At 44.3% G+C, this 12,714-nt stretch overlaps 1 protein-coding gene across 1 annotated transcript in view; it reads right to left on the bottom strand.

The window, feature by feature from the left end:
- MSRB1 (methionine sulfoxide reductase B 1) overlaps positions 1–12,714 on the bottom strand; it is a 96,551-nt gene that overhangs the window by 46,787 nt on the left and 37,050 nt on the right. Inside the window, exons 2-3 of the mRNA XM_086818794.1 lie at positions 6,220–6,307; positions 6,061–6,126 (exon numbers count right to left, since the gene is read on the bottom strand). Coding sequence (XP_086674920.1) covers positions 6,061–6,126; positions 6,220–6,307 — 154 coding nt within the window. The remainder of the gene's footprint in view (positions 1–6,060; positions 6,127–6,219; positions 6,308–12,714) is intronic.

The raw sequence follows: 12,714 nt of genomic DNA, 5'->3' as shown, positions 1-12,714 counted from the left end.
ACTTACACTCCGTGTTGGTACTCTGACCACACACCTTGGATGAGAGGTGGGCTCAAGTAACAAGATAAAACAATCACTCGTAGGCATAGATAACCTGGTGTTCCATAAGCATTTCTGCTACACATAGTTTATGGGCATTTCGGCCACCAACTCACACTACCCTCTCAAGTGCCCATGTTCCCTTCCATCTTCTCTCTATTGTTCCACCCACACATGGTAGAAACAATCTTCAAGAGAGCACGTAGGACAAGAGAACACTACACAGGGTATGTTGTGGTTGTCACTACCCTTTGAAGTGCCCATGTTCCCTTCCATCTGCTCTCTATTGTTCCACCCTCACATGGTAGAAACAATCTTCAAGAGAGCACGTAGGACAAGAGAACACTACACAGGGTATGTGAATCATGAGTTTCATAAGTCCAATGCATCCCAAATAAAGGGAGCCAAAAGGAATAATCCATCCCAGTAAAAGGGAGTCATAAACATAATCCATAAACCTGAGGATGGATCCAAATTCCTAGAAAAGAAGTCGAAGAATCCATAGACCTGTATACCATAACTCTTACCACATACTCTGTGCTAACCACACACCTTGGAGTAGAGGTGGACTTTTATCCATAAAAGCATCATATCCATGAGATATCCAAATATTTCTTCTCTATAAACTGGGACAGATTCGTCCATAGAAATTGCTTGTTAAGCCCAATATCTATATAAATCTCATCCAAGAATCTCCATAGATATAATCCATTCCAATAAAGGGAGCCATAAACAATGTTTCCCTAAAACCATCTCAAGGCAAACAACACCACCTTTCTCCTTGCATGGCTATACAAGGGTTAGTGAACATCAAAAACACTTCATAGCAAAAGCACTAACTTTGCAAACTCAAAGTATACTTAGCTTTTCTTTGCCAGGTTGGTCATGAAGTCAAAAGAAATATCTCATCACCATATCCTTAAGATATCCTGAGATATATCTCCATATAGCTTGCCTGTAAGCTTGATAATATAATCCGCAATATCCATATGGAAAGAGTGCTGAACGTGTGGACATAAAGCCAACTCCATACTTCCAAGATAAATTTTGTGAATTCATAAATCCTTAGATCAACAAGCTGTCTACTGCTCATGCTCTTGCTTCATAAGCTATGAAGCAGCTGGCGATGCTTAATAGCAATGATGGTAAGTGTGGTCCCCACTTGAGATCTTTTCTCTTCCTTATTGATAGAAGGAAGCCTCCGCTTCCAAGAAAGCCTATGCTCTGATACCAATGTAACTCGCGGCGGGTGCCCGGGGGACTAGGGCCTTTTACACACTTGTTGATACCATCAATGCATGTTAAAACACTTAAACATGGCCACAGCCTTAACACATATCCATCATCACTTTGCATAAAACATAAAGCTGGACAAAACATCCACAAATGCTGAAAATGGAGCTTGCACGTGTGACACCGCATAGAGGCTGGAATGAACCGACCCCCCCCTTGGAGTATTTTATTACCCAAGGAGAATAATATCATGTACAAGCTTTGAGGGCCTTACTCTCCCCACGGGAGATGCCGGATTATCCCTATACAAATGCCATAAGACAGCCCAACACAAGGCTACCAAGCCGGAACATAGGCTGTAGAAATGCCGAGCCAACAACATAATCCATATACCTCCGTGTGGGTACTGATTCGTCCCCAAAAACCACGGGTCTTCATGCAATAGAGCTGGTACAGCAAGTACAACTCTCCATTCAGCCGGTACAGCAGGTACACTGGCTGGTACAGCAAGTACAGTGGCTGGTACAGCCGGTACAGTGGCTGGTACAGCAGGTATAGCAAGTATAAATGCTGGTACAGCAGGTACAATGACTAGTACAGCAAGTATAGTGGCTGGTACAGTTGGTACGGTGGCTGGTACAGCTGGTACGATGGCTGGTACGGCAGGTACGGCAAGTACAAATGCTGGTGCAACAAGTACAATGGCTAGAAATCATAATAAATGATTAAATACCCTTGCCTTCAGTATTTCTTCGTGAACAGAATTTCCATCGGAGTCGAGCCAAAAATAGCAACTCTCCTAAATTTTAGGAGTGTGGTCCTTTGTATTCTAGGATAATCCCCCATTCCCAAAGCTTGTACTTTCCAAATATTTAAACATCCTGGAGTCCACCAGACCCCTTTCAGACTGGGAAATGTCCAGGCTGGTGACGGATCCAGAAATGCTTGGAGAAACAACATCCTAGAAATCTGGCAGCCAAAGAAATAGATAATCTGAGCAAGAAATCTTTGGTATCCAAGCACTCCCGTAGTATAGGAGAGACAATCTCATTGTGATTTGAACATCTAACACAAGAGGCAGAAGCTATCCTTATTTTGGCTAGAGTTTCACCAGCAAGTAGCACTCCAACCAAGCACCACCAAAGAAAAACTCTATGCTTTATTAATGGCAATTTATTAGTCTTTTAGAGATCTTGTTTCCACCATTTGGCTGTCTTATCCATATTCCAAAGCCTATTCGAACAAGGAGTAATCCACACCTCAGGAATTATCAATCTGTATAAGCGAGCAGCAATAAGCTGTAACATGGTACTTTGGGAAAACCAGGCTCCTCTCTTTGCACCATCCAATCTAACAATCTGTTCTCTTGAGTGTTACATGCACTAAGGTTGATCGTGGTAATGCACAACAGGGCCTTCTTTATACCTTTATCTGGTGAGATCTTTAGCATCCAATTCACAGAGTGGATAGAGAGAGAGGAGAATAGAAGAGAAGTGGACGACACAGTATTGGGTCCCAATTACCCGCCAGCACGAGTATTTGCTTATATTAATTCTTTGGAGAACTGTTGTACAATGCTTGAGAACAAGCGATATGACTGTCCAAGCAAGGACAAAGAAGACCGTACGTCGGCTGAGTATCCACCAAACCAAGGCACTACAGAAGACTCTTCGGGCCACTTATGCAAGTCCAAATAGCTGTAGGACTGCATTGTCTAGTCAAAAGAGATGAGAACTAGCGACCAAATGTTGCCTCATACGGTGTCCGGCCAATACTCGATGAATGAGTATCATTTAGGATTGACTGAATTCCCATTTCGACTGCTGGTCATGGCAATATGATTTTGAGAACGTCAAAGGCCAATTGATTATATATCTATTTGTGGATGGAATGCACTAGACAGCTGTAACTTAGTCCCAAAATTGTCAAAACAATGCTCTCCAAAAATGGGACATGAATTTAGGATCTCTGTCTCATGTGATTGTCCATGACAAACCACGAATGCAATACCAAAACCGAATGAACAAGCGAGCTATGTCCTCGGTTGGCTATCTCCTTGCGTGGAATGAGCATGGCATGGAATGAGTATGTTATTCCAGAGGGACCTTTTCCCGACATCGGTATGGACTTTGTAGGCCCTCTTCCTACTCTAGAAACACAGAGTGTATGACAATTGCGGACAGATTCAGTAAGTTTTGACAAAGGCTGAAATAACCTTGCATGTTTTGTACGTGGAACTTTCACCTTTTGACATATCTGCCATGCTTGGACGTGTTGGTAGACATCATGTCGCATTTTGGACCAATAGAATGACTTCTCTAACTTCTCCAAGGTACTTTTGATGCCCTTATGACCTCTGACAAGAGAATCATGGGCATCATGGAGAAGGACTTGGCACTTACGAGGTGCCTTCATGATTATTTTATTGAGCGGTGCAAGCCATATCAGCATCTGCTTGCATATTTTGTTGCTTTTTATATAGAGTTTGCATTCCACCTTGAACTACTGCAACCCAAAGCTTTCTTGTATCAACTTCTCCTGACGAGCAAGCTTTACTCTAAGAGGAAGATGATTCCATCCACATTTTGGACTATATAGTATAACAGTCCAGGTTTGACAGAAATAACCTTTCTAGGGTTTCGGGTCTACCAACCCGAATCTATGACATTCTTATCCTTGTTTGGAGCATATTTTACAATCTGTTCAGTTCTAGCAGGCATATGCGCTGGTTGCCCTGCTCTTGTTCTTATTTGCACTCATGTGTTAGCAACTGGCACTGTATTCGTTGTTTTAGCTAGAGTAGGCTTTGCCTGGCCTATTGATGTTTCCACAATTGGAGTCGGAGGAATAGAATCAACTAGATGTCTCAACATAAGTAGGACAATCAGAAGCCAAGTGTCCAAACTTATGACAAGTGTAGCATGCTCTTGCAAATACTCCCCATTTCAGTTCATAATATTTTTCGCCCATATAGACATCATCAACCTCCACTGCAATGGATGGTGGGGTGGGTTTATCTGTATCCCACACAATACAAAATCTATTTCTGCTGCCCAATAGATGTGGGGGACAAATGATGGTGCCCAACATCCGAGCCAATCTTGGCAATGCATCAAAGAAGTCAACCGGGAAGTTAACCACCTCAACCCATACTGGGCATTGATGCTTTAAGAGAGCCTGATAGTCCATTGACGAAGTCCATGGAAGTACATGCACCATCTGACGGCCATAAAACACAGGCGATTGTTCTAACATTTTCTGGCTGTATATTGGTTCCAAGAGAACCACTTCACAAAAGCCACGAGCAGCCCCATCAACATAGCATCCACAAGCAAGTTCTTAACCCACCGTCGAGCAACATCATTCGCAGCAGGCATTTTGCCAGGAAAAAACAAAATGACTGCGCATTCCGAGAATTTAACTGTTGGCTATATAGTCTGGACAAATTTTGTATTTCAAAGTTGGTTTAGGCTTGTCCCAGGCAATTAGATTTTCTTGAAAATCTTTATGCAATACATCAAACAGATACTGCGCATCAGGCTTATCATGATTCACGGTTACCGATTCTTTGAGTCTCTTGGGACCCATTTTCTCCGGAATCTTAACTCTACGACGGGAGTAGACAGCTTGAGGCTGCGAATTCATGTCAAAGACAGAGCAGAAGAAAAACACACACACACACATACCCTCTCACTGAGACACACACACACACACAAGCAAAGAGGCAGGCAGCAGCTATGAAACAAGAAGAGGATAAAGCCAGCAAGCAGGAAGGGAAACAACAGTAGAATCAGACGAGACAGATATAGACAGAAAGAAGAGGCAAAAGCGAGGCAGCACAGCAGGATGACAACGATTGTCACAGCATAACAAAGACAGAGGACGGCCAATACTCCCAGCCAGTCAGGCGACGAACTTCAGGTGAAGAGCAGGTTCACGGGCACAGATGGAGCAGAAGGATACGCACGGTGAACAGAAAAATAGGTGACCCCCCGCTTCCCCAACCCCCCCCCCCCCCCCCCCCCACACACACACACACACACGTGGATTAATATATAGAGATAAGTAAATAGATAGAGACCCATGCACACCCATATTTGTGTATATCCCTGTATAAGATGATAAAAGATACAGATATAGATAAATAAATAGACACAAGTGTGCACGCATGCAGAAGATGCACAGCCCACCAACTTGTGGGTATGCATGTATATGATGATAAAGATGGATTGGTATACAGATACAGATAAATAGATACCTATGGTATGCCATATTTAGCATGCAACGGATATGAAAAAGGCTCTTTGTTCACATTTGATTTCTGTAAATAACCGCTCATGTATGACACTACTATCAACTCAGCCTTCCCTCACATTCTTGATGACAGGCACACTTTCCTTTTGCAGAAGGGGGATATTCTCCCTTGCTCCAGCAATAAGCACTGTGTGGACAAGACACCTAGCTAAATACTAATTTTTTCAATCTTCACAATGGACATGTAATCTGCTGGTTGAGTTTGTAAATTATATCCATCTTGGAAAGACAAAATATAATCATCATTTAATGCATACAAACATGTGTGCGTGCATGTGTGTCTGTAAGATATTTGCAAGAATACGCCCATGCATACCACCACATGTACGGAGCAAAAACACATATACCTTCTCTGTACACCCTTTATTTGAAATTTGAAGACCTCTATATTGGCAATGCGATAAGAGACGCATCAACACATAATCATTAGATGTTGAGAGTGCAAAAAGTGAATGCTAAGGTTCAAAAACTTACTCAAACAAGGACGCAGCACAGCATCTACATTCATAAATTCCATGAGTCTTTGTATTCCAGTATTCACTATGAAAACCAAGTATATTGCATCAGTGAATGAGCATGACTTTTAAAAAAACAAAGGAAAAAGAGATGGAAGCGCACACATTGAGCAGATACCCGGTAAATGCTCTCTCAGTTCCCTTCTTTCTTGTAATCATGTATTGCTCCTGAGTTAGACGGCTCTTCCATTCCTCATCGGTCAGAGCTGAAACATGTATTTTTGTGGGGAGTTCACCCTTGACATCAGTACAATAGATTTATTACTAGACAAAGCATGGAATACTTTATCCAACGTCATTAAAAATGCATTCAAGAATTGAGAGAAGACATAGAATGAGCAGAGTCATGCACTTAAACACCCCTTTTCTGCCAATCGTCATTCCTCAAGACGTGGACTCACATTCATCTGCCTAGCCATGAACCCAACCTGCAAGCCTGACAAGACAAGGGCCATCAGCCACATAGTACCCCCTAGGCCCTGGGCCTAGGGCACTGCTTGAAAATCCAACCCAGTGTGAGTCCAAACAGAAAATGGAATGTCACACCTATGGCTCCGAGAAGACATTGTAAGCCTCAAGTTGGAAAGGTCATACAAGATTTCCTCACACAGAGTTTGATAACAACGAATTGAGCGATAAAGCCAAAGAGTGCAGATAACCAAGTCTGGCTCCCGAGTCCCCCTACGCCCTTCCATCATGCTCAGAGTTCACTAAGACTCAGCACACAGAAGTGACGAGAGCAACATTGTGGATCACCACCTTGGGTCCCTCACCTTGATTTTCAGTATGACTGATTTCCATGTCCTCTGGCTCATGCCAAGTGCTTACCACTGCCACCTTGCTTTCAACCTGAAAAGCTCTCACAACTCACTACAAACTGCCAATAGCCCCGTCTCTTTTTATTTGGCTAAATTTAAGGGGGGGGAAAGGCAATCAAAAAAATTTAGATGGGTTTTCTTGGGCACTCTTATTACATATGGTGATCACCTAAAAAGTGATCAATAAGGGGGGCCTAGGGGGGTGGATGGTTGCCAAAAATATGGATTTTCTACAGGAATATACATATATCCAATATAAAAAATGGGAAATGAACCTTATAAAAGAGGAGTGAGGTGCCGCAAGGACACGGAAAACTGCAAAACATACCTATGGGAAAGGGCCTATGTATGCATATAGATCATATGGGTGGTGTCACGTGCATCCCGCACTTGGATGCCACGTGGACATATTTGAACAAAAGGTGCAGGACTTGGAGTGGAAATTTGTCCCATGTGAGCCCATATTAGACGAGTCAGCTAGGGGTTTCACTCTAAACGTCCAAGGTCAAGTGTGCATTGTCCTGCACATGAAGCAGTGCCACTTCATACTGTGAGTCTCCCTCTGGAATGATGTCAAATGTTCTAAGTGTTGGGTTTGCAACCAGACACCAAGCATATGTAGGAAAGCATGTAGGTTGCATGTAGAAGGGGTCCAGCCCTTAGGGCTGACCTGAAAGAGAGATTCTATCTCTTGACTTGGGCATTGAGCAGGCTTTAGGCCACCCAAGAAGCCCATGGCCTTGCCCACCAGCCAAAGATGGGCTGGGCAGGCTGTCGGCCAACCCAAGTGGCTTGGCCAAGCAGCCGACAGGCCCTAGGGGCCTTTCCCAGCCAGGCGGTCAGGCATAGAGGCTGTCCAACAGCCATGCGCAGGCTTGGACAGCAGCCTGGACAGTCAGCCAAGCATCCAGTGTGAAAACAATGACAAGAAGGCATTTATTTGCTAAAGACCTGGTCATGGAGATTTCAGAACAGGCCGACCCCTGTTTGGGCCAGCCAACCAGCTCTGTCAAGACCTATAAATAGGTAGAGAATAGATCCAATCTAGCATCTCATAATTCACAAAGGGCTTGCTGAATTCCAAGGGCCAAGACAACCAAGCCAATGTTGGGGTAAAGGCATAATGCCCACCCTTATAGTGTGTACAAGCCCATAAGTTATAGTACATAGTACACTTAGTACTTTTAATGTACTAAGTGCACTATGTGTACTAGTGCAATATACATGTGTGATAGGGGAGTCACACACTCATGCCTCATGAGTTGACTTATCCCCACAACTCTCTCTCTCTCTCTCCCTTGCTTCTCTGTGTATGTCTCCCATGAATAAACTCTAAACCCTAATTCAGTTTTCTCCCCTTCAACTGGTATCAGAGCCTTTCAGTACAAGCAGAGTCTCCAGTCAAGCCAGAAACGACCAACAGGTTGGGCGCAGCCTGTGTGTGAAGAGGCACAGCACCAGTCGATGATGCAGCTTACGTAGGCTTGCAGCAAGGGGCCTGGACACAAAGCGTCGACTTCAGGCGTGTAGAAGGCGCCAGCGCTAAGCGAAGCGAATACCAAGTCGAGCGTAGCTGGAGGAGTTGGGCAGCCATTTCTGCCCTTTTTCACATGCAGGCGTGTCAGCGCTGGACAGTCTAGGCGGAAGTTGAGCGAAGGCAGCATAGCGAAGGTGACGTGTCGGCTGGCTACCCCATTCAATGCTGATCGCTGCCCAAGCGCCGGGCGTAGATGCGCTAGGCGAAGGCTACTAAGGCGAACTGGTGGCGTTGGGCGTTCAACTGGCGGACTGGAACAGCTACGCGACTGCCTGCACGCAGGAGGCTCCCGTGTCCTCCCAACTCAGCTTGGATCTCGAAGCCGCCATGCCGAATCAATTGCGCCTCTCCTCAAGTCGGCCAACAGCACCTACTCGTCTGGAAACATAATAGAAGGCACTCTTTCTGCACCAACAATCAGCAGCAGCATCATCATCCCACACAACTGTGTGGGAGAAGCCTTAACCTGCAACCTGCAAAACCTACACAGAACAGCAGGAGCATCAGCACCAAATTCATCAACCCGCCTGCAAATCAGAGAAAAATCAGAAATTACAAGGTATTTGCCTCATTTTTTTTTTGGGATTTGCAATTGAGCAAGTACAATCAACAATTGAGCAGGTACAGGTGCCGAATTGCTCAATTTTTTTGAGCATAATTGGCAAAATTGGGTGACATTGGTCACAATCAGGATCAATTTGCAGGAAATTGGTCACAATCAGGTTCAATTTGCAGGAAATTGGATGTCGAAATTTGGGGCTTTTGATGTAATTGTGCAATTAAGCACTCATACATGCTGTATGATGTGAAAAATCGCACATTTGGGCAAAATTGCAGCAAATTGCAGTGCAAATCAAGGGGCTTTTGTGCCGATTTGGTTGATTTGCATGCAGGCAATCGCATTTGATGCTGTGGATAATGTGTTGATGCCTTACAAGCACTCAATGTGCCTGTAAATCAAGGGGCTTTCATGTATTTGATGTATATGTGGCCAGGGGGAAGCATCGTGAACACTCTGGATGCCTTCATGTGCGTCAATGTACCATGTATGATCAGAAATCGATCTCAAATCAAGGGGCTTTTCAAGTTTGTATGCTTGTTGAGCTTGGCAAAGCAGCAGGCAAGACATTTATGCCTTAAATCCTCAAAAATCAGCTTGCAGTCAAGGGGCTTTTGCCCAATTTCTGTTCGGGACTGTTGCATGCAGTGTACAGGACTGTAAAAGTCTGATTTTTACTCGTTTGGACAGCCAGGAGAGCATTTATTGCTACTGTACCTGCTGGTACAGATTTGGCACAGCTTTGTGCATGTTTTGGCATGGCTGTACACTATTTTGAGTGACCAAAAGGTTCAATTTCAGCTGCTGAAATTGCCGGTACAGGTTTGGTACATCACAGGTGAGCACTTAGTACTGCTGTACAGTACTTTGGAAGGGCAAAAGAGCACATTTAAGGTGCTGTCCAAAATCTGCAGCAACCAGATTTTGGTGTTTTCATCACATAAAGTGGGAGAAAAGTTGCATTCTTGCTTCCGCAGTGGGAGATAAAGCTTGGGAGAACATTTGTGAGCACTTTGTGTGCTTTGGGTGCAGTGTTTGCACATCTTGGGTGCAGTGTTTGCACATTTGCAGGGAGTCAGGCATTAAAGGTTGCATATTGCTATGGCAACCACAGGTGAGAGCTCTTCATTGCTTCACATCAAGAAGCTTGAAGGCTCGCAGAATTATGATATTTGGCAAACCCAGTGCTACAATGTGTTGCTCCAGAAAAAGCAGCACAAGCCTATCAAAGAAAGGGGTGTAATGCCCGCTTCTCTTACAGCTGAAGAGTGGGAAGATATGGATGAGCTGGCAAGATCTACTATCATGTTGTCTGTGTCAGACTCATTACTTTTCAGCATTCGTGAAGAGAAGACAGCTTGGGGAATGTGGCAGAGATTGCAGGACTTGTATGCCCAACAAAGTGCCTCAAGCAAAGTGTATTGGTTGAAGAAACTCATAGGCCTTCAGATGAAGGAAGGGGCTTCTATGACAGCCCATCTAAATGAGTTTAATGGTATTGTCAGCCAGGTTATCAATCAAAAGTTGGCAATGGACGATGAGTTCAAAGCCACTTTTTTGTTATGCACTTTGCCAGAGAGTTGGGACACATTCAGGACAGCCACTAGCAATTCGAATGCTATGCTGTCATATGCAGATGTTGAGGGTGCTCTTCTTCAAGAAGAGATGAACAGGAAAAACAACTCTGTTGGAAAGTCCAATGCAATGAATGCACGTGGGAGATCCCAGCAAAGGGGGAAAAGCCAAGAAAGAGGAAGGAGCAAGTCTCGCTCCAAAAAGGATTTGGAATGCCATTATTGTGGCAAAAAGGGACACATTAAAAAGCAATGCTACAAATGGAAAAATGATCAAAAGGAAAAGGGAAAAGGCAAAGACAAAGAGAAGGATGAAGCCAAAGATGTAAAGCCAAAGGGCAAAAGTGGTGTCAAGATTGAAGAAATCAATGTGTCACATGCAGGTGGCAGTGAGGATGAGGTCCTATTTACTTCTTCACTTGATGCCCATTCACTTCTTACAGGTGGTCATGGTATGCACTCATGGATCATTGATTCAGGTGCCTCCTTTCATGTCACAGGTTGCAGAGACTTGTTTGTCAGGTATACTGCTGGCAATGAAGGAGTGGTTTATTTGGGTGATAACCATGCATGCAAAATTCTTGGCAGAGGTGATGTGAGGCTTGTATTTTCAGATGGCTCACAGCTTATGCTCCATGATGTCAGGCATGTGCCTGAGATCAAAAAGAATCTGCTTTCTACTGGACAGCTTGATGATGCTGATTATGTTACCACATTTGGTAGTGGAAAGTGGAAAATTAGTAAGGGCTCACTGGTTGTTGCCAGAGGCTCTAAGGTGGACACTCTTTATTTCATGCATGCAGGTGTTTGTCACCATGCTAATGTAAATGCAACCGAGCTGCCGGAAATTTCTATGTGGCATAGCCGGTTGGGACACATGAGTGTCAAGGGAATGGAGCAATTGTCTCGTTTGGGTTACTTGCCTTCTCTAAAGTTTTCAAGTTTTCAGTTTTGTGAGCATTGTATATATGGTAGGCAACTACAGTGCCCCCACAAGAAAGCTCTTGGACAGAAAGATGCTCAGTTAGAGCTTGTGCATACAGATGTATGTGAGATGCCTCAACTTTCTTTGGGAGGGGCAAAATACTTTGTGTCTTTTATTGATGATGCCACACGCAAGGTGTGGGTTTATCCTCTTCGTTTGAAGAGTGATACATTCTCAGTGTTTCAGAAGTTTGTTGCTCTTGTTGAGAATCAAACTGGCAAAACACTGAAGGCTTTGCGTTCCGACAATGGTGGAGAGTATATGTCCAAACAGTTTCAGGACTTTTGTGATGCTAAAGGCATCAAGAGGGAGCTCTCTACTCCTTATGATCCTCCACAAAACGGGACAACAGAGAGGATGAACAGGACCATTCAGGAGAAGGTCCGTTCTATGTTGTCACATGCTGCATTACCTCATGGTTTTTGGGCTGAAGCTGTTATGACAGCCGTTCACCTTATAAACAGGTCACCTAACACGAGGCTTGGTGGGAAAGTGCCAGACGAAGTATGGACAGGGAAGCCTCCGTCATACAAGCACTTGAGAGTGTTTGGTTGCGTTGCGTACGTGCACATACGCAGGGAAATGCGCACCAAACTTGATCCTAAGTCTCACAAATGCATATTCCTAGGATATGGTGACAGAGGTGAAATGGGGTATAGACTTTGGGATCCCATGAATAGAAAAATTATACGCAGCAATGATGTCATTTTTGATGAAACATGCATGTATAAGGAGCCTGCAAGGCAACAGGAGCCTGGCAGAGTCATCTTTGATGATGATGGACATCATGGACAACAACAAAGGGCTGTAAATCAGCCATTACAGCAGGAAAACCAGCCCTTAAATGGTGCTGAAAATGGTCCAAATGGACAGCCAGATATGGCAGAAGATATCCCTATGGATATACCACAGTTAGAGGAGATACCGGGCATGATATTTCAGCCTTATGGCATGGAACAGGAGCCACCAATGGGTGATATGCAGGCTGGACAGCAACCTGCAAATGATGGTCATTGGGTACGGAGGTCCACAAGACCCTCCAGAGCCCCTGACAGGTTTGTTCCAGGGGTTGACTATTTGATGCTTACTGACTGTGGGGAGCCCTCGTGTTATAAAGAGGCTTTACAGAGGGCAGACAAG

The sequence above is a fragment of the Cibotium barometz genome, chromosome 2 (genome assembly GCF_041138505.1).
Source record: "Cibotium barometz isolate CiBa-2024 chromosome 2, ASM4113850v1, whole genome shotgun sequence".
NCBI lineage: Eukaryota > Viridiplantae > Streptophyta > Polypodiopsida > Cyatheales > Cibotiaceae > Cibotium > Cibotium barometz.
Note: the sequence above shows the minus strand (reverse complement) of the source record. Positions and strands in the feature narration are given on the sequence as shown.